Genomic DNA, 20,970 nt, shown 5'->3' with positions numbered 1-20,970 from the left:
TTAGCTTTTTTCTTTTGGTTCAAGATTGATCTTCCACCGCTTGAGCCACAGCTACTTCTGTCTTTGGAGTGATGGATTGGAGATAAGAGGCTCGTGGAAGTCCGGTGCTGTAGTGGCCTCACCCCTGTCCTTCTAGCTACTCAGGAGGCTGAGATCTGAGGATCGCCATTCAGAGCCAGCCCAGGCAGGAACGTCTGTGAGACCCTTATCTCCAATTAACTACCAGAAAGCTTGCAGTGGCGCTGTGGCTTCAAGTGGCAGAGCGCTAGCCGTGAGCAAAAGAGCCCTAGTCCCATGACTGACCAAAAAAAATTAAAAAAAAAATAGAGAGAGAGGCTTACGAGCGTTCCTGCCTGGGATGGCTTCAAACTGTAATTCTAAGATCTCAGCCTCCTGAATTATGGATGTGAGCCACTGGTGCCTGGCTCTGCGTGTGCTGTTTTAACTGGACTATGAGTATTTCAGTTAAGGACCATATGTTTTATGTTGTTAATTACTCGATCCTTGTATAGTCAATTTGATACCATACTCCTTCTCTTCTTTTGATTGCCATTACGTGTGTGTGTGTGTGTGTGTGTGTGTGTGTGTGTGCACATTCCTCACTTTATGTATGAAGAACTAAGCTCAGAGAAGTCAAGTGACTCAAAAGACAGAGGAGGTCAGGCTGAAGCTTGGTCTGTGCGACTCCTGTGCTCCACTTTATTGACTATCACCCCTAAACCTGGTTCTTGCCAAGCAGGGGGTTCATCCTCAACTGATAACCCATCGAATCCCTGGATGCAGCAAAGAACTCCTCTTATAGCACACCTCGGACCTGGGACCCAGAGATGTGGATTGGGGTGGGTGACAGGCTGGGTTTACCCACAGACAAGAGTCTCCATCTTCCCGTTTAGTGTCCACACTTTCATTAGAATCCATTCACTGTCCAAAGAGGGGTTTCATTTGGACGTGTCCATATATGCATGCAGTGTTCCTTGATTAGACTAACCCCCTCCGTCATTCTCCCTCGCCTCGCGCTCTCTCCCCACCTCTCAAACGCATTTCCGGAAGCTTCCGCATTCCGTGTTCACCTATGTGCGCACAGTGTTTGGATTCTGATCGCCCCCCTGCACCTCTGGGTTTGCCACCCCCCCTCCCGCTGGTGCCCACTCCCTGGTTTGAACTTGTTTCACATTCCTGTCATTCATTTTTGTTAGGATACGTTAGTTGCTCAAAGGGGTTTCGCTGTGCTGTTTCTCACGTACATAGACAGCACTGTAATCAGATTGACCTCCACCACCACCACCCCCCTCCTCACCCGGGAGCATTCGACAGCTTCCGAAGAGTTGTGTTTCGTTTTCATCATTCCCGCGTGCAGTGCATTTTAGTATTGTTCACCGTCTGACACTGTCTTCTCTCCCCCCTTCCTGTAATCCTTTCACGTAGTCCCACACTTACAATATAGTTTCTATAGATGATCCCATATGTGTTTACATGTGTGTTTTCTATGCCTAGTTTCCACATAGGAAAGAAACTGTGTGACTTCTGTCCTTTCGAACCTGCGGAAGCGGTCCTCTTTGAATACATGGAGTCTCACCTGTGTGGTTTTGCTCTGAGTGTGAAGGCCAGCCATTCTTATCACCTTCTGATCCGTGTGTTGTCGACGGGACCCTTCCTGAGACTGGGTTTCTGGGAGTCAGTGGGCTGCCCAGAGCTGGAGATAGCGGTACAAAGACTAATAAAAGAAAGAAAGAAATCACACAATTCAGGCACGGTGGCTCATGTCTATTATCCTAGCTACTCAGGAAACTGAGATGGGGAAGATCAAAGTTTTCTTTATTTTATTTTATTTTTATCCATTGTGGAGCTTGAACTTGGCCTGTCGCTGTCCCTGAGCTTTTTCACTCAAGGCTAGTGCTCTACCACTTCGAGCCACCGCGCTACTTCAGGTTTTCCGGTGATGAACTGGAGAGAAGAGTCTCATGGGCTTTGCCTCCTGGGCTGGCTTTGAACTGCGATCCTCAGATCTCAGCCTCCTGAGTAGCTAGGATGACAGGCGTGAGCCACCGACACCCAGCCAAGATCAAGGGTTTCAGCTATCCTGGGAAAGAAATTGATGAGACCTATCTTCACCAATAAAAGGCTGGATGTAGTGTTACGCGGACCCTCCCCGTCGTCCAGCTACATAGCATAAAATAGAGGATGGTTCGGGCTGGCCTAGACAAAACGTGAGACCCTATTTCAAAAATAACTGAAGGGGAAAAAGGGCCAAATGTATGGCAAGTACACAGCCCTGAGCTCAAACTCCAGCACCACCATCAAATATATAGATCTATTATTATTCTTAGGTATTTTCTTTTCTCTGTCAAAGTTTTTTTTTTTGAATATTAATATTTTGCTTTGGGACCTGCTGTAAATGCTGAGGAATGATGAATGTGGTCCCGTCGAGTGCTTTATAATTTATTCATTCAACTTTAATTTTACCATGATCAAGGATGAGTCATTGCCCTTTTCAGGCCTGGAGCTGTAGGTCGTGGTGGTGCGTGGCCTAAGCCGTGGAAGACTTTGGGTTCCATCCTGAGCACTCAAGGGGGGACATGGAGTTTCCACTATCTTAGAATACCGTTCGGAGACCCTACCATCCATTATCTCACTTAATTCTCATAACCCAGTAAGGCGGCCATTATCTACATTGACTGATAAACCTGAAGCTTTAGAGATGACGGTAAATGGCTTGTAAACAGGAGAGGTAAAACTTGTACTCAGGGGTGCCGGACACCAAGGCCCCCCCATCTCTTTGTGGGCTTTGGTGCCCTGCCCCGTGTTCTGGAACCTCGCTAGAATCTGGGGTTGGGGACATGCAGCCCGAAGACTCCATGGTTCAGGATTTTTGTCGAGATAAAATGAAAAAATAAAAAATATCTGAGGCGGTACGAGGCACCAGAAACTGCCACGCTCTCCAAGAGCTTGCAGGAAGCAAGAACCTTTCTAGAAAGCCAGGCTTGCAAAACTCAGATAAGCATGCGGCCTTTACCAACAGTGAGGCACAGAATGACGGGAGAATGACTCCCACCGGGGCCCGCTGGAGAGAAGCGTGCGGCGGCGAGCTGTATCTGCGAGAGGAAGCGTGCCTGGGAACCTCGAGCCGTGCCTGGCCGCGGTGCCAGTGCCTACTTGCAGGAGACCGGCAGCCATGGGTGCTAGCCAGAAATCCCACGACCTGTTTGCCTTCCTTTCCTTGTAGCTTGTAAGCATTTCCCGGGAGGCTGCCGGAGCTTGGCGCTGCCGCTGTGGGTGTGGGAAGGAGTGGCACCAAGGCTCAGCGTGAGTCCACTGCGTACTTGGCCCTTGAACAAGGCCTTGCCTTGATCTCCAGAGAGATCGAGGAGGAGCATCGCCCCTGGCACAGATCCCCCCCCCCCCCCCCGACTGAGGACCAGGGAGGTAAAGCCAGCTGTTAGAACAGGAATCAGAAACATGAAGGGAGGTCGCTCTGAAGTCTTATCCGTCTTGTTCATGTTCCATTCCCACTTTATAAGACCCGGCACAAAACAGGCCCTCGGTAGAGCTGACGGAGGGAGCTGGCTCTGAGATCCCCTCTAAAGAGGGGTGCGCATAACAGGGAGGGGGCAGGAAGGTCCCCCTCCTGGCCAGGGCCACAGGAAGGAATGTCCACCTAGACCGCAGGACACGCTTGGGTTTGTGCGTGCGGCCTCCCTGCCTCACGAAGGCAGACTTTTCCCTTGGGAAGCTGGAAAGGATCCAGGTCCTCGTTCTCAGGGCTCTCAAGTGAGAGGGAAAGGAAGGGCCCGGCGGAAAGCCCTGGCTCCAGACAGGTAAATACAGGCGGAACGCGCCCCGCCCTTGGGCTCGGGGGCCTGGGGAGGCCGCCATCGCGTGTTGCGTGCACACAGACCCCACCAGAGCCTTGCCCTCCCAGCCAGCCTGCCCAGCCCACGCACACAGACCCCACCAGAGCCTTGCCCTCCCCGCCAGCCTGCCCGGCCCACCCGCCTGCACTGCTCGCTCCGTGCATCCGTGCCTGCCGTCTGCTCACTTCCGGGACCTGGAAGCACCCCGAAAGTAGAGGGACAGTCCGACCTGCTGGAGGAGCGGGCGAGGGAGGGGGGTGGAGACAGAGGTGAAAGGTGCGGGTTGCCCGCCATTCCGTGTCCGATGGGGGGGGGGAGGGAGAAGGTAAAGCAAGGAAGGCTTTCCCAAGGGGTGACAACTGAGCTGAACACCCCCCAAAAGAGAAGCTTTAAACCTTCCTTACCCCTGCAGAGGGATTTTCTTCTGGAAGCTGGGTTGTAGATCTGTAACGGATGGTCTGATGCGTTGAATCGCGTCTCATCAGGACTCTGGGCGAGGCTTCTAAGCGATAAGTAAGGTGACGTGTGGCGTCCCCCGTCCTCACGATCATGGCTTGTTGGCAGGCGTGTCCTGCCTCGGCCTTGACGCCCCTCGCAATCCTGAGGGTGCCGACCGAAGAGGTCTGTGTGTGATGCAAAGACATCATGTCCACACGATGGTTTCAGACTTTGGATCTACACGGACTCCTCCTATTGTCGTAACCTCGGCTTCCTTACCTGTGAGGCGGGACCGATGTCCGTGCTGCCCCCTGGTGGGTGTGGCGATCGTTAGACGGACACTTCCTGTCCATCGAGTCCAACGCCATGAGGAAGCTGACGGCGAGGGCAGGCAGGGAGGGGCACGAGCCAGGACCGGGCCACGGCTCCCGGCCGCGCTCCTGAGTATAGTTGTGCCGTTGTAACTTCGTCACCGCCTCTCACTGGGCACTGCGGTGCCCAGGCCTCTCGCCGGCAGCCCCCAGCGCCGAGCAAAGGGACCAACGCTCCGGAGGCTGCTTCTACAGCTGGCCTCTGGCCTGGGCCGTCTGTGTTCGTGACGGTGCGGCCTGAGGACAGCTGAGAAAGCACCTGTGCCTGCCCCTCCTGGCCTGCTCCCCGGTCCATGGCTGTCTGCGCCCTGGCTAGGACATTGCCTAGGCGGGTTGGCCTGGCTGCCAGCGCCTTCTTCCCTGGGTGCTCCCTTCTGCTGGCCTGGGGCTTCAGCAGCTTGGCCGGTCTTCATGAAGACCCACGTGGCTTCCCTAGGAGCCCCTCGGCCTGCCTCAGGGACCCCCTGGCCTCTCGAGAGGAGGGGAGGCTGAGTGGAAGGCACAGAAGGGGGAGGATGGATGAAAGGGAAGGCTGGAAGGCAGACACACATCCCCTTTCAATGGTCTCCAGGCCCAGTGTGGGTGTCAAGGGAAGCTGACAGCCGTCCCCAGAGAGGGCTCTGTTTCTTTCTCCCTCCTACTCCTGAATCCCTTCACCCATTCTCCCAGCAGAGTGATGCATCCTCCACTAAAAATACCCATCACACTGATAGTGCCTCTCGCGCTCTCACTTGGGTGTGCTCGATCGTTTCCAGAACATCGACACTTTCTCTGCCATGGTCTGAATCCTCTCCCCTCAGCCTCCTCTATAAAGCACAGGCCTCTCCTGAGGAACACAAGAATACTTGGTGAACTTCAGGAATACTTCTTTCCCACGGCTTCACTTGATGGCGCCATGTCCTGTCATCCCTGTAGCAAATTATTTTCCCCATTTGCGGATGAGAAAGTTCAGGCTCAAAGAGGTGAAGTGACTTAGCCAGGGTTGTATGGCTCATGAGTATTAAGACAGTAGGATCTAGACTCACTCCTCATTTTCTAACTTCTTCAGCCCCCAGAATATTCAGCTTCAAGACACAAAGGTTTCTCTGATGTGGACGGTAGCTATATGCCTGCCGCCTTTGTGATATCCCTAGGAATTTTATTTGTTTGCTTTCTTTGTAAACAATATCTACTTAGCAATATACCCTTAACCACTGTGCTTACCTACTCCAAGTCTTACGTTTTCCCATCCATCAGTTGGTGGTAATCATACTAGTTGCTCTGGATAGTTGAAAGGAATAAATATAATATTCTCAACCTCCTCATCTGTAAAAATGGGGAGAAACAACAAAGCAGTGCTTGCTCTATAGCGGGCGGGGAGAATTACCGGAACCGTCACCTGCAAAGGGCTTGGCGTGGTGTCCGGCACATCGTAGATACTTGAGGAATGGAGCTTGGTGGTTTTTCAGCACTGAGACACTAGCGTGGCTCATTTTCCTCAAAAGCCATCTTTCCCCTGAGCTGCCTGTATTTTGCAGGTGCCCTATAGACACAGACCGCAGCCTCCTGGTTCTGTGCCTTCTTAGACTCACCAGCCCCTCAGCTATTCGCCTTGTTGGCTTTATCCTGTAGGATTGGTGGGTCTCTAGATACAGTATCAGTCACCAGGAGGTTTTGTGACAGTCAGATTACTGGGCCTCACCTCAGGACCCCCAGAACTTCCATCTCAAACACACTCCCAGGTGCAACGGGAACTGCCCGTGTGGGACTCTAACTAACCACGGAAGCCCTAAACACCCCGTGGCGGAAAGGTGAAATTGCCGACTTGGCCAGCGAGTTCTTATCTCATTCACTGTTCCTGCTGCTGGAATTTCAGCTCGGTGGGAAAATTCCCGGGGACGGGGATTTCACGTGACTCGTTTACCCCCCGAACGTAGACCACATGCTAAGTGATGGAAGGATACCGGTTGACCCCGCAGTGACCGGATGCATGACTCGGTATCGTCGACCAGAGCTCCGTGCGCGTCCTTCTCCCTCAGCCGAGGGTCCGAGCCCCGCTGGCGGCCCCACTGACCATGTGCGTTTGTGCCTTAGATCACCCCGGCGGTCTGCAGAGCCACCCTCGCCTCCGGACACCGCCCCCACCACTGTCCCACGCCCACACCCCCAACCAGCACCACGCGGCCTCCATCAACTCCCTGAACAGGGGCAACTTCACGCCAAGAAGCAACCCCAGCCCAGCTCCCACGGACCACTCGCTGTCAGGAGAGCCCCCGGCCGGCAGCGCCCAGGAGCCCGCCCATGCCCAGGACAACTGGCTGCTCAACAGCAACATTCCGCTGGAGACCAGGTTCGCCCCGGGTGGGAGGGTTAGCAGCGGCCAGGAGGGCCTAGACGGCTCCAGGGCACTGAGGTCTCCAGGTAGCTTTGAGATGGCCTCTGTCCCTGCCACCTACCTGGCCGGAGACGCCAGGGTCGGATACACAGCCCTGGCAGCTGGAGACGGGGCGGGCGGGGGCGGGGGGGGGGATTCAGAACGGAGGGAACGTGCCATCTAACAGACCGGAGGCTGCTTACTAAAGGTATGACCTCCGCTCCCTTGGCCAGGCGGCACTGCGGACGCCGGCGGGGCACGGCGGTGTAAACGTGTGTGTGAAGGACCCCGGCCCAGGGGCCTTGCAGAGCGGGTATTGCACAGTCCAGCTTCAGCCGGGCCCTCCCCTCTGCCTCTTCCTGTGTGATTACGTTGCCCTGTCCTCGGCCTCACGCATGCTGGGCCCAGGACGGGAGCTGCCTTGTCCTTCCCGCTGTCTTTAGCCGTCTGTCCCCCCCCCCCCCCCCCCGTCCCCAACTGTCCCTCAAGCTTACCCATCGGCCTCGGTTGCCACTGTGCTGGTGTGTAATCCTCACGCCTCTGTGAAATGGGTTTTGTTGGGCTAAGCCCGTGCAGGAGTTTTTGAAGGCTGAGAAGCGCAATGAGTTCGTCATTCCCTGGGGAGCCACCTAGGAGGGAGTCTAGCTAGGACTCGAACCCAGGTCACCTAACTTCAGTCCCTGTCCAGTGCTGTCCCACACTTGTCTCCTCTAGGCCTCCCCTCAGCTTGAGGGGAGAAAGAGATATGATGATGAAAACCACGCGGGAGAAAATGCAGAAAGATGTCGAAAGAGCTAGATTTACTCCTAACCCTCCCCTTCTGGCTGTGGAGGGTTGAGCCTTCCCTGCCTTCCTCCGAGCCGAAGGCCACGCGTCCCGAGCTGAGCCGTGGGGCCTCTCTTTCTTCTACTTTGCTCCTTAGAGTACCAGGGGTCATAGATTTCATCTCCCCGAATTCCCGCCCTTTATCTGTGAAGAGCACCCAAGTCCTGCTCCACCGAGGAAGGGGTGCCCGCTTACCCCCGCCGGCCGACACGCGGCCGCGCGGTCTACCTAACCCAGTAAGAGCCGGGAAGAGAAGGGGCAGGCTCGTTCTGCAGCGCTGGCCTCCTATGGAGTCATTCCTCCAAAAGCCGATTTCCAGAGGCGCAGCCCGGACGCCTCTTGCGCCCCGCTCCATTCATTAATACGGCTTCCGCTAACGCCCTTTTTAAAATCGTGTGTGACGTTTCCCGCACGTCTCCTTGGCCCTCCTGTGTCTGTGACGGGGTGGTAGCCTCGTCCGTCGTCCCACCCGGGGTGGCTGATGAGTTCTCCACGATTTCCAGTGTGCTTCCTGAGTCGCACACGGCTGAAAGGGGCCGGCGGCGGATCGATGAGTCTGCTTCCCCGCCTGGACCCCGGCGGCCACTCTTTCTGCCTGGACGCTTGCTTTTCTCTTTTAGGAGCCGGAGTAGGGCTTCCTGCTTTGAATCTTTAGATTTTTTTTTTTTAAGGGAAGCGGGGGGCGGGGTGGGGGGAGGTCGAGGAAAGCAGTTGGGGAGCTTTTCCTAAGGGCAGCCCCGTCCTGCCTCATCAGCCAGTGTGCGCCTGCCTTGCCGGTGTTCTAGCCTCCCACGCTCATCGCTTGCCCGCAGGGGCTGTCCTGACCCTGGCACGAGTATCACATGGGCCAGCCAGCTGCGAGGAGACGCTGCTGAGCGGTAGCGGTGTCCAAGGGCGGACGGCCACCTTGCCCCCGCCGCGCTACCTCCTCAAGCTGTGGCCCCAGCCGCACTCGGCTTCGAGTGCCTCCAGGTACCCCACGCCAGCCCTCGGGGCCTCCCGTGTGTCTGGCAGGTAGGGCACGTGAGGAGACGGGCAGCAGCGGGCCACGTGCTCCGGTAGACACAAGGACGAGGCTGGGTCTTAATGGAGAGCTAGGAAGACAAAACCTCCCACGAGGGAGTCGTGGCACACACACGTAATTAAATGTGTGTCGAGACTTGACGTGGGACAGAAAGACTTCCCGGGGACCCCGGCGTCACGTGACCGGGGAGTCCATCCTCCAGGTGCTGGGAGAGAAGATGAGGGGCATCAGCTGCGGTCTGAGCAGAGTCCTCAAAGCCCAGTGCAGCAGGCTTGGTTGGAAATAGTCATTCCCAGCCGGTTTTTCCCACTCCCTAGCAGAAGGGGGACCTCCTGGCACCATAAAAACAAATGAGAGGCCCTTCTCTAGTCGTCAGACTGAGTCTGGGTGGAGAGTCCATAGCAAATAGCTAAGCAAACAGCTGGCGGGGTGACTGGGAGGGGTTACAATTCATGCTGGTCCAAGAAAGACCGGCTGGCAGAGGGAGGATGGAGAGAGGGCTTTGGCAGGGCTGCTGTGTCCTCTGCTCCTGCCATGCCTCTGGCAAGGCCCAAAGTGTCCTAAGAACCCCGGGGAGGAGCCCGGTCCTGGTCCAGTTCCCCAGAGCTGGGGGAAGATGCACCCCCACAGGCACATCTATAATCCAACCTGCCGGGAGCCATGTGTTCAGGGTCCCTCAACCCCTGATCCTCTTCTTCTGTTCTGTGCAACATCCGGCACTTAATTGATTTCACAGGGACTGCCTGATTAATAACTCTTCAGGCTCCTGTTGGATGAAGGGGAGGCCAGAGCAGACGGCGTCCAGACCTCTGTTCCAGCTCGGTCTCAGGCCTGCTTAAGGAGCCGGCGGCTCAGTCCACGGTCAGGCTGAACTTGAGGAACAGCCTACCGGTTGCCAGGGTTGGGGGGGCTACCTGGTGGGTCTCTAGCCTAGGCCAGCTCTGATGTGGTTCCCAGAGTGAAACATGGCTTCTCCTGGAAGGCCAGGCCAGACCTTGAAGTATCAGCTCCAGAATGTGGCATGGGTTCTGCCCCACTGGGCGGTTGCGGAAATCAGACGCAATGGTGGCTGTCCCAGGACTTTGTGTCCCAGGACACTTTGTGTGGTGACACACGCCTGCTCAGGAGGCATGCATCGATGGATTAAGGTTCAGGGTCAACCTGGGGAAATGCTTGGGAGCTTATCCAGAAAACAAACTGAAAGGAGAAGGAGGCGAGGCTTTTGTGGTAGAGCAGGTGGCTAGCAAGCGCAAGGCCTAGGATAGCAGGTTACGGTGAGGAGCGGGCTGTCCAGCAGGGAAGTCTGAAAATCCAGCTGGGGACTCCTCTCCTCCCCCAAGGTGATTTGTTCCGCCCTTGGGAGGTGAGCTCGGCCTACCCTGGGTCACCCAGCTGGGCCTGGAAGCCCCTACTTGAGGCTGCTCTGGGGTTTACCCAAGTCCAGAGGGGATCCGGTTCCTTCCCAGTGTAAGCGTGCCAGGAACGGCATGGCGGCTGGCCAGTTTCCCCTCTGTGAACTCAGTGGCTTCTTTGCTCCAGGGAGATGGGGCTTTTGAGTCAAAGACATGTAACTTGAGTCCCACCCATGACTCTCTATGCTATGTGGCCCTGAATCTGTCTAGCCTCAGTTTCCATATCCATAGAACGAGGCAATAACACACACCAACAGGGAGGAAAACGGAATCAAGTCTCCGTACTTGAGCCACCAGCCAGTAACCACGGAGGCCACAGAGAGTCGTGACCCCCGCGTGTGATTTCAGCAGCTCAGGACCCACGGAGAAGCCTTGAGAGCTTTCGTTCCTGGGACCCGGACACCAGAGTCTGAGGAGACAGAAGGCTTAGGGGTGACCCTTGAGTGAGGACGGCGAGGGTCAGCTTCCGCTCTCCTCCCTAGGACTGTGAGCGCAGGGCTTCCGGTTCCCTGTCAATCAGATGACCCCAAACAAAGTTAAAACGACAGACCAAGGCCGTTCGAAGGCACCGGGGGATGAGGGGCGTGGTGCTGAGTGCGTTGCGTCCCTCCGAATTCCAGCCTGACCTCAAGGATGAGCCGCCCAGCTAGCCTGTGAGCAGAAGAAGCCCTTGCGGGGGCTCCGGTGCCTTCTTGTTCTAGAAGCACCTCACCTGGTTGCAGCCTCCCCCCTCCGTCCTTCTCCTCACACAGCTGCACTTCAGGAGACCATTGTCAGGAGCTCCCTCCCTTTTCCGAAATCATTGTGCCTCGACAGTTATTACAGTTAAAGTAAAAATCCCCTGCCGAAGGCCCGTGAGGATCCCGTCATGGCCAAGCTTGGTGTTCGTCCTCTCTGTCTTTGTTCTCTGAATGTACTTGTTTATTTCCCGTCTTGTGTAAGGCATAGGCCTGTCTCTCCGGGAGCAGAGTCCAGGCTGCGGGCCAGCCTGACGCCTAGGTATTCTGCATTTGGGAAGCCCACGTTGCCCCTAGGAAAGCAGAGAACTTCTCCTGACCCTCTGGGCAGCGGGGCTTGCTCGCACTGAGCGGATCTGGGCCCTAGAGAGACTCAAAATCCTTCTCCAAATGCAGGGAGGAAATGGAGGTTGCTGTAATAACCTCCACCTGCATGAAGCCTGCCTGCATGCTGGCTGGCTACCAGGCAGGCTTCCGTAACCGCGCTCAGCACAGGCCTGTCCGTGCCTACTTCTTCAAACCAGGCACAGCGCGGTGGACAAGACAAATATGACTTCAGCTTCCCGGAATGTGATTCGTTAGAAAGAAACACAGTAAGCAAATGGCCACATCTGCATTTCCATCGTCACGCCCGGCTCCTTGGACTTGACGTTGGTGTAGGTGTGTGTAAGCGTAAGGGTAAACGGAAGCCGTGCAGGGGGCCAGCAAGGGGTCAAGACCCAAGTAGACATTTGCAGGATGATGAGACAGGCTGATGAAAGCAGAGACTTAGCTCGTCTGAGACAGCAAGGAAGCCAATCTATCTGTGGCCCAGAAGAACAGGAGCCAGACCTTGCGAGCCACGGGGAGGCAGAGAAGTCCTGTGATCCAATGATGTTCCAGTTCACTGAGCAGGGCACATGCCCTTTCAATGGATGCTTGAAGTGAGCACTCATAGCCAGGGCCGGGCGAGCGATGGATCTGATACCTGAACCCAGATCTATGTGTGCCCAGACTCTGTGCCTCCCTCCGGGACACCAAGCCTCCACCAGCAAGGCTGCCTGCTGCAGGAGGGAGAAACAAGGCACTTTGAGGGACACCACACCCTGCAGCTCTGTCTGGGCTCTGTAGAAGCCTCCGGGCTGGCCCTGAACTCCATCAGAACAGCCTGCAGCCCAGGCTAGCGGCCCCAGGTGGGAGATGTGATTACTGGGGCACCGCTATGGAGTACTGCATGGTAAAGCAGGGTTCCCTTGTGCTCTCGCTGTGCCTGGGATGTTAACATCTACCAGCGATGAGGTGGTACATACGGCTGCCTTCGGTTTAGCCCGTGAGGCCTGGTACTGCAGAGGACATAGGAAAGTAGATTCAGAAAACCCCAGGTTCTAGAGCCGGCTCTGCTGTGTGTTTACTGTATGATACAACCTTGGGGGAAGCTCCTTTTCTAAGCCATGCTTCGTCAGCCTATGAAGTAGAGATGACAGTGGAGATTGCGGAGGGTTGTTGTGGGGAATAGGACTCAAATTTCTGGCAGAGCTTCTAAAACAGTGAAAGGTTTATGGTAAATAAAAGGGAGAGAACAGCTACCATTTACCATTAGCACTTCTATAATATTTGTATAACCCTTAAAAAAATCCAATATCATCCCAGTTGATCCTTACAGGAACCTGCAAGCTTAGTACTATAATCCCAATTTTATAGGAAGGAAGGGAAGGAGGGAGTGAAGGAGGGAGGGAGGGAGAGAGAAAGGAAGGAAGGAAGGAAGGAAGGAAGGAAGGAAGGAAGGAAGGAAGGAAGGAAGGAAGGAAGGAAGGAAGGAAGGAAGGGAGGGAGGGAGGGAGGAAGGAAGGGAGGGAGGGAGGAAGGAAGGAAGGGAGGGAGGGAGGGAGGGAGGGAAGAAGGAAGGAAGGAAGGAAGGAAGGAAGGAAGGAAGGAAGAAAGGAAAGAAGAAAGGAAGGAAGGAAGGAAGGAAGGAAGGAGGGAGGGAGGGAGGGAGGGAGGGAGGGAGGGAGGGAGGGAGGGAGGGAAGAAGGAAGGAAGGAAGGAAGGAAGGAAGGAAGAAAGGAAAGAAGAAAGGAAGGAAGGAAAGAAGGAAGGAAGGATAAGAGAGGTTCGTTTTTAACCCAAAGTCACACAACAAGAGAGCACAGAAAGGACATGAGCATGAATATACCGACAGAAGGAAGATCTCAGCAGGTCTGGACCCAGAGTTGGCTCTCTGTAGTCCTTCCTTCCTCCAGTGTGTGCGTGTCACGTCTGGGTCACTACAAGGTCTTCTGAGTCTAGCAGAAGTCAGGGGGTCCATGCACTCCAGTGGGAACAGGGCTACCTAGCAGGCACAGCTAAAACCTCATACACAAGTGTGGTTAGTCGGCTGAAGTCACTACTCCCCTAGCGGTCCTCAGGGAGGAGACAGAGAACACCCCCCCTCCTACCATGTCTTCCATGGGCTGCCCTTCGTGGTCACCTGGGTTTCCTCACAGCTAGAAGACCCCGGAACTCTAAGCAGGGTCAGTTCCAACTCGGAGTAGCCGAGGCTGTGTGGACCTCAGCAGCGCACAGATTTCCAGGCAGTCCACCTTCTCATGCGGGTGTGAGAGCCATTGCTTTAGAAGCCAGTAGCCACGAATACCTGACGCCTTTGTGTCTGCAGACACGCCCAGTGGAGGTCTCCCGCTTCTGCTTACACAGATGCGAACAGAGTTGAGCAGGAAAGAACCCGAGCTCAAATGGCCTCTTTGCCATTGCCCACTGGTGACCTTGGAAGTCTCCTGACCACTCCACATCCAAGTCCCCTCACTTGTAGAGTGAGGATAACATTGCTTTCCCCACGTAGCCCGTTCGGGAGACTTGAGAGAATGGCGGTCCTGTGTCTAGCTCCCTGCTGGGCACACGGTCGGCCCTCCGTGAGCGCTGTCCCTTGATGCCCACCGCTGCCGGACATCTGGGTTGGTAGAGAGTGCCCCTTCGGGACGCTCTGTGCCAGGCAGAACCCCTGGCACACGCGGCTCGCACATGGCCCCATCGCCTGGCACTCCCGTCCCACCGGTCTCATGTACAGCTGCACCAAACAGCCATTTTGTGTGTTTCTCTACTACCCCCTTCACCGATGCATGACTCATTGCTTCATTCATGTCTCCATGTGTGTGTAGAAACCTAGGCAAGCAGCCATTCCTAGGGACATTGCAGGACAACCTCATTGAGATGGACATTCTCAGCGCCTCCCGCCACGAAGGGGCTTACGGTGACGGGTAGGTGACATCTCCATGCTCCTTCTGTGTGCGCGTGTGCGTGTGTGTGCGTGTGTGTGCGCGTGTGCGCGCTTCCTCTGTGGTTCCTGCACTTGCATGTAGGCCCTGAGGCCATGCCCCGGGGTCTCCTGGGGGGGGAGCGATGGCATGCCCATTCCCCAATCCACCTCGCGGTCATTGGTCTTTGGAGCACGTTGACATGCGCAGCCCCCCCCCCCCCCCACCGCCCCAGCATCTCATTGGCTGCTGCCTTCGCCGTCCCGAAACCATTTCATGTCGCAGCTTTTCCTTTGTAACGGAGGCAGAGGCCCGCCCGTGGTGCTTCTTCGATGGCCTCGGACATCTTGTGCTCCGACAAGGGTGAGCTTGCCCTGAGCCATCCAGGAGAGGACGCCCCGTGTCCTCCCGTGGCCATGGTTGAGGCCAGGCGGTGCGGGATTTCCTGACACCTGGTTTGGCCATAACCATGTGCTTGGATCATGCTCCGCTTCCCTCAGGATTGTGGCCGGGCTGTTGGATGCAGTTGCCCCCCCCCACCCCCAACACTCGGTCTTCCCATACGGCTTCCACCCCGGCCTCCAAAGGCAGCAGTGTGGCTTTCGATCAGGTTTGGAAGCTCAACTATAGGCAGAACTTAGGGGTCACACAATCTCCATTTCTAAAAGAGAGGAGTCCACACTTTAACCAAGGCACACCGGTACCGCAGGTATTGAGAGAGAGAGAGGGGAAACATGAGGCCCCAGTCACCCCCCAGGAGACAATCAGGACTTGAGCGACTTTCCAGGCTTTACCGTAGTCATCTCAAGGACGAGGCATGGTCCCCTGGCCCTATCTGTCCCACGGGTGAGGGGGTAGTACCTTCTGGGTCAGGTGAGTCTTCCCGCGGGCAGGGCAGTCCCATCGTGCTCCGTGGAAACGTGTCTCCGTGTCCCCCGTGGCGTGATGTGGGGCGTGCCGCCCTCTTCCTGTTCCTGCCATCTCCCCTGTGGTGACGCGTCTCCTCTCTCTTCCTCTCCAGGCTTCTCTCTCTGCATGCTTCTCCTCCCACCGCCTCTGTCCCGCAGGTGGGTCCCCCCCCCCCCCCCCCCCCCGCCGCCCGGGCCCTGACCGCTCCCCACCTCTCTCTCCGTCTGCAGGCACTTCCTCTTCAAGCCCGGAGGCACCTCCCCCCTCTTCTGCACCACCTCCCCAGGGTATCCGCTGACGTCCAGCACCGTGTACTCCCCGCCACCCAGACCCTTGCCCCGCAGCACCTTCTCCAGACCCGCCCTGAACCTCAAGAAGCCCTCCAAGTACTGCAACTGGAAGTGCGCGGCCCTGAGCGCCCTCGTGGTCTCCGCCACCCTGGTGGTCCTGCTCGCGTACTTCGTGGGTAAGCGCCCCCTCGCCCTCCCCCCCCCCCCGCCCCTCTGTGGTTCTCCTTCGGGCCCGGGATGCAGCCACCCAGGCCCCTGAGGGTGCTCGAAGGCTCCTCACCAGCACCGCAGCCTTGGCACATGGGGTGAACCGAGTCAGCCCTGGGTCCTGGTCCGGTACGCACCCCACACCATCAGGGCCCACCCTCCCTGCCCCCCTCTCCCTGCTCTCCTGCAGGCCGGGAAAGAAGCCTGACGCTTGTCCTCCGGGTATTTATTGGGTGCTCGGCGCACAGTCAGGCCGGATCTGAGCTTGTGGTTTGTGGCACCGCGGTCGTAGCTTAGATTCCCTAAAGAAGAGATGGCAGGGAGTCTGGACAGCGGGTGAAGTCTCCTGTTGGTACCCGGGCTGGAATGAGGAGCAAGGGTTTGGGGTGCGCTCTGGGCTTGGAGGAAACTGCAAGGAAAGTGTGTCTGAGGGTGAAGGTCTGGCAAAGGCAGTCTGAGAGTATGGTGCGACCTAAACTCCAGTCGGACTGTCATTAGAACTCAGGGCTGTGACTGTGACGCTGCGGGTGACACCGTGCTGGCCAAGGCAGACACAGACATTGATTTGCGCTGGTGGATGCCTCGTACCTGATCCTAAGGTGTGTCCATGATGCAAGAAACTCACCCGCCATCTTGCCCCAGCAGGACAGCATCCCTCTCGGGTGTATTTGTCACGCACTCTTAGCTTCCTACTTCTGACTTCTTCTGTTTTGGTCTTCTCCTAAGAAAGAGATTAACCTGAAGAAATGTGTGGGCCTTGAGCAGAGCCTGCAGCATCTACGTAAATCAACCTGGTTGGAATGGCATCTGAAGGGGACTCGGGTTAGCTCTCATCCTTTCCATCCTCCACGTTCGGTAGCTCTATAATTGAAAGCTAGTCAGGCCAGCTTGAGAAGGCCTTGAACCCACGCTAGAGAACGCTGTAAGCAAACAGGATTTCATCCGTTTAAGCCAGTAAATAGAAATAGAACTAACTGGCAGAGGCCACAGGAAGACAGACTACCACCCACTATGAAACTGAACCCTGTACAAGCCAAATGACAAAGGGGCCTTGTCAAGAGAGGAAGTATGTGCTGTCGCTAGGGTTATTAATAGAGCGTGGGCCACCATTTGTTCAAGAAGGAAAGAAATAACTTGGTCAGGGATGACGGTTTGGGTGGTGATGTAAGCTAATAGGTCATTTCCTGCCTACGATTCTTTTTTTTTTTTTTTTTTTTTTTTTTTTTTTCCTGGTATATTTTTTTTTTTTATTTTTTTTTATTATCAATTGAACATAAATTTTTTTTTTTTACAAGGTGCTGTGCAAAGAGGGTGCAGTTACATAGTAGGGCATTGTGTACATTTCTTGTGATATCTTACAACCTGTTTTCCCATCCCTTGTCTAGGTCAGGTAGACCCATATGCAGTATACAATGTATCAAGCACATATACAGTGTTCACAGACTTGGTCTCTACTGTCTCTCCATCTCCCTTTGTTAACAGTCATATATCAGGGAGATCATGCCCCTTTGTTTTCTGTGTTCTAGGCTTGTCTCACTCAACATTATTTGTTCGAGTTCTGACCATTTCCCTGCAAATAACAATATTTCACCATTCCTAATCGCTATGTAGTATTCCATTGTGTATAAGTACCATATTTTTTGGATCCATTCATCTGTGGAGGGGCATCTGGGTTGTTTCCAAATTTTGGCTATTGTGAATTGTGCTGCAATAAACATGGAAGTACAAATGTCCTTTTGATATCTTGGGTTTTGCTGTTTAGGATAGATGCCTAGGAGTGGTATGGCTGGGTCATAGGGTAGGTCTATATTGAGCTTTTTGAGAAACCTCCATACTGTTCTCCAAAGTGGCTGTACTAATTTGCACTCCCACCAACAATGGAGAAGGGTTCCTCTTTCCCCACAGCCCCTCCAGCATTTGTTGTTTCCTGAGTTCAGAGTATAGGCCATTCTAACTGGGGTGAGGTGGTATCTCAGGGTTGTTTTTATTTGCATTTCCTTTACTAGCAGGGATGTTGAGCATTTCCTCATGTGTTTCTTTGCCATTTTTATATCTTCTCTTGTGAAGTCTCTCTTTAGCTCTTTTGCCCATTTCCTAATAGGTTTATTGGGCTTGGAGGGGCTTAGTTTTTTGAGTTCTCTGTAGATGACAGATATCAGGCCTTTGTCTGTTGCTGTGCTGGTAAATATCCTTTCCCATATCGTTGGCTGTCTTTCTATTTTGGTGGCTATGACCTTAGCTGTGCAGAAACTTTTTAATTTGTAGTAGTCCCATTTGTTGAGTCTTTCCCCTATTTGTTGTGCGCCTGGGACTCTATTCAGGAAGTTCCTTCCTGTGCCTATAAGTTCTAGTGTCTTTCCTACTCTGTCCTTCAGTAGTTTCAAGGATTCAGGTCTGATGTTGAGGTCCTTGATCCATTTTGAGTTGATCTTGGTGCATGGTGATAGGCTTGGGTCTACTTTGAGTTTTCTGCATATGGCTGCCCAGTTCTCCCAGCACCAGTAGTTGAAGAGGCTATGTTTATTCCATTGTATGTCTTTAGCTCCTTTGTCGAATATCAGTTGGCTGTAAGAGTGCGGTTTTATTTCTGGGTCTTCAATTCTAATCCACTGGTCTTCCGATCTGTTTTTATACCAATACCATGCTGTTTTTGTTATGATGGCCTTGTAGTAGAGCTTGAAGTCTGGTATGGTGATACCTCCTGCACTATGTTTTTTGCCTAGAATTGCTTTGGCTATTCTAGGTTTTTTGCTGTTCCATATGAACTTATGGATTGGTTTCTCTATTTCAGTGAAGAATGTGGCTGGGATTTTGATAGGTATTGCATTGAATTTGTATAACAATTTGGGCAGTATGGCCATTTTCACTATATTGATTCTGCCTACCCATGAGCATGGGAGGTCTTTCCATCTCCTTGTGTCTTCTTTGATTTCCCTTATTAGATTTTTGTAGTTTTCATTGAATAGGTCCGTCACGTCCTTGGTTAAGTTGATCCCTAGGTACTTTATTCTTTTTTTGGCTACTGTAAATGGAATCGTTTCCATAATTTCCTTTTCTGTTTGTCTATTGCTGGTGTACAGAAAAGCTGCTGACTTTTGTGGATTGATTTTGTATCCTGCTACTTTGCCAAATTGGTTTATTAGATGTAGGAGTTTGGGTACTGAGTTTTTTGGGTCCTTGAGATATAAGATCATGTCGTCTGCGAATAGGGATAACTTGATTTCTTCCTTGCCGATGTGGATCCCTTTGATGTCCTCCTCTTGCCTTATTGCTATGGCTAGGGATTCCAGTACTATGTTGAACAGAAGTGGGGAGAGTGGGCATCCTTGTCTTGTTCCTGTGTTTAGGGGGAATGATTTAAGTTTCTCTCCATTTAATATGATATTAGCAGTTGGTCTGTTGTATATGGCTTTTATTGTTTTGAGGAATGTTCCATCTATTCCTGTTCTCTCCAAAGCTTTTAATAGGTATGGATGTTGTATTTTGTCAAAGGCTTTTTGGGCATCGACTGAGATAACAATGTGATTCTTGATTTTAGTTCTGTTTATGTGGTGAATTACATTGATTGATTTACGGATGTTGAACCATCCTTGTGACTGAGGGATGAAGCCTACTTGGTCATGATGTATGATATTCTTGATCACTTTCTGGATCCTGTTAGCTAATATTTTATTGAGGAGCTTTGCATCTGTGTTCATTAGTGATATTGGTCTGTAGTTCTCTTTTTTTGTTGGATCTTTGCCTGGTTTGGGGATGAGTATGATATTAGCTTCGTAGAATGAGTTCGGGATTTTTCCCTCCGTTTCTATTTCGCGGAAGAGTTTGAGGAGTATTGGAATTAGCTCCTCACTAAAGGTTTTGTAGAATTCATTGGTGAATCCATCTGGGCCTGGGCTTTTCTTAGTAGGGAGGTTCTTGATTACCTCCTGTATCTCACCGTAAGTTATTGGTTTATTTAGTTGATTTATTTCTTCTTGGTTCAGTTTGGGCAGTTTGTACTTCTCTAAGAATTGATCCATTTCTGTAAAATTATTGTTTTTTGTTGAGTAGAGGTTTTGGAAATAGCTCCTTATGATTGTTTGAATATCGTGTGTATTTGTTGTAATTTTTCCTGTGGAGTCCCTGATTTTACGTATATGAGTCTCTTCTCTTCTTTTTTTTGTGAGTCTTGCAAGGGGTCTGTCAATTTTGTTTATTTTCTCAAAGAACCAGCTTTTAGTCTTATTTATTTGTTGAATGGTCTTTCTATTTTCAATCAGATTTATCTCTTCTTTAATCTTTGTAATCTCTCCCCTCCTAGTCGTTTTAGATTCTGTCATTTCTTGTTTCTCCAGTTGTTTTAGTTTCATCGTGAGGGTATTCACCTGCTCTGCTTCCATTCTTTTAATGTGGGTACTGAGTGCAATGATCTTGCCCCTCAGTACTGCCTTAGCTGTGTCCCATAGGTTTCTTTGTGATGTGTTTTCTTTGTCATTGTGGCTTATGAATTCGTTGATTTCATCTTTAATTTGATCTGTGGCCCAAGTGTTGGATAGCAGCGTGGGGTTTAGCCTCCAAGAGTGTGTATAGGCTCTGTGGTATCCTTTGTTGTTGAGGGTTACCTTTAATCCACTGTGATCAGATATAATACATGGGATGATGTCAATTCTTTTGTATTTGCTGAGGTTCTTTGTGTGGGCTATGACGTGGTCTATTTTGGAATATGATCCATGGGCTGCTGAAAAGAAGGTGTATTGGGTCTCTGTAGGGTGGAAGGTTCTATATAGGTCTGTTAGATCCATTTGGGCAATGGTGTTATTTAGGTCCTCAGCTCCCTTACTAATCCTCTGGGTGTTGGATCTGTCTCTTGGAGAGAGAGGAGTATTAAAGTCACCCACTATGATTGTGTTTGCATCTATCTTGCTCTGTAATTCTGTGAGAATTTGCTTGACATATGTCGGGCCTCTTTTGTTCGGTGAGTATACATTTATCACCGTGATGTCTTGATTCTGGATTTTTCCTTGTATCAATATGTAGTGTCCTTCTTTGTCTTTTTGAGTGGACTTTAAAGAGAAATCCAGCTTGTCTGAGATCAGGATGGCTACACCTGCCGTTTTGGTGGGTGCATTTGCTTGGTAGATCTTGCTCCATCCTTTCATTCGAAGCCTGTTTTTGTCCCTTGCTGTAAGGTGGGTCTCTTGTAGACAACAGATGTCAACTTTTTGCTTGCGGATCCATTCTGCCAGTCTGCTCCTCTTGATCGGGGAGTTTAAGCCATTTATATTTAAAGAGATCAAGGATAAGGGTGTTTTTTCTCCTTCCATTTTCTTGTTGGGCTGTTTTTTCC

At 52.7% G+C, this 20,970-nt stretch overlaps 1 protein-coding gene across 3 annotated transcripts in view; it reads left to right on the top strand.

Moving 5' to 3' along the window:
* Tenm4 (teneurin transmembrane protein 4) overlaps positions 1-20,970 on the top strand; it is a 567,737-nt gene that overhangs the window by 335,377 nt on the left and 211,390 nt on the right. For all 3 annotated transcript variants that reach the window (XM_048361201.1, XM_048361200.1, XM_048361199.1), the window contains 3 exons: positions 6,734-6,989; positions 14,143-14,241; positions 15,378-15,613. In XM_048361201.1, the coding sequence (XP_048217158.1) occupies positions 6,734-6,989; positions 14,143-14,241; positions 15,378-15,613 (591 nt within the window). The remainder of the gene's footprint in view (positions 1-6,733; positions 6,990-14,142; positions 14,242-15,377; positions 15,614-20,970) is intronic.

The sequence above is a fragment of the Perognathus longimembris genome, chromosome 13, assembly GCF_023159225.1.
Source record: "Perognathus longimembris pacificus isolate PPM17 chromosome 13, ASM2315922v1, whole genome shotgun sequence".
Classification (NCBI taxonomy): Eukaryota; Metazoa; Chordata; class Mammalia; order Rodentia; family Heteromyidae; genus Perognathus; species Perognathus longimembris.
Note: the sequence above shows the minus strand (reverse complement) of the source record. Positions and strands in the feature narration are given on the sequence as shown.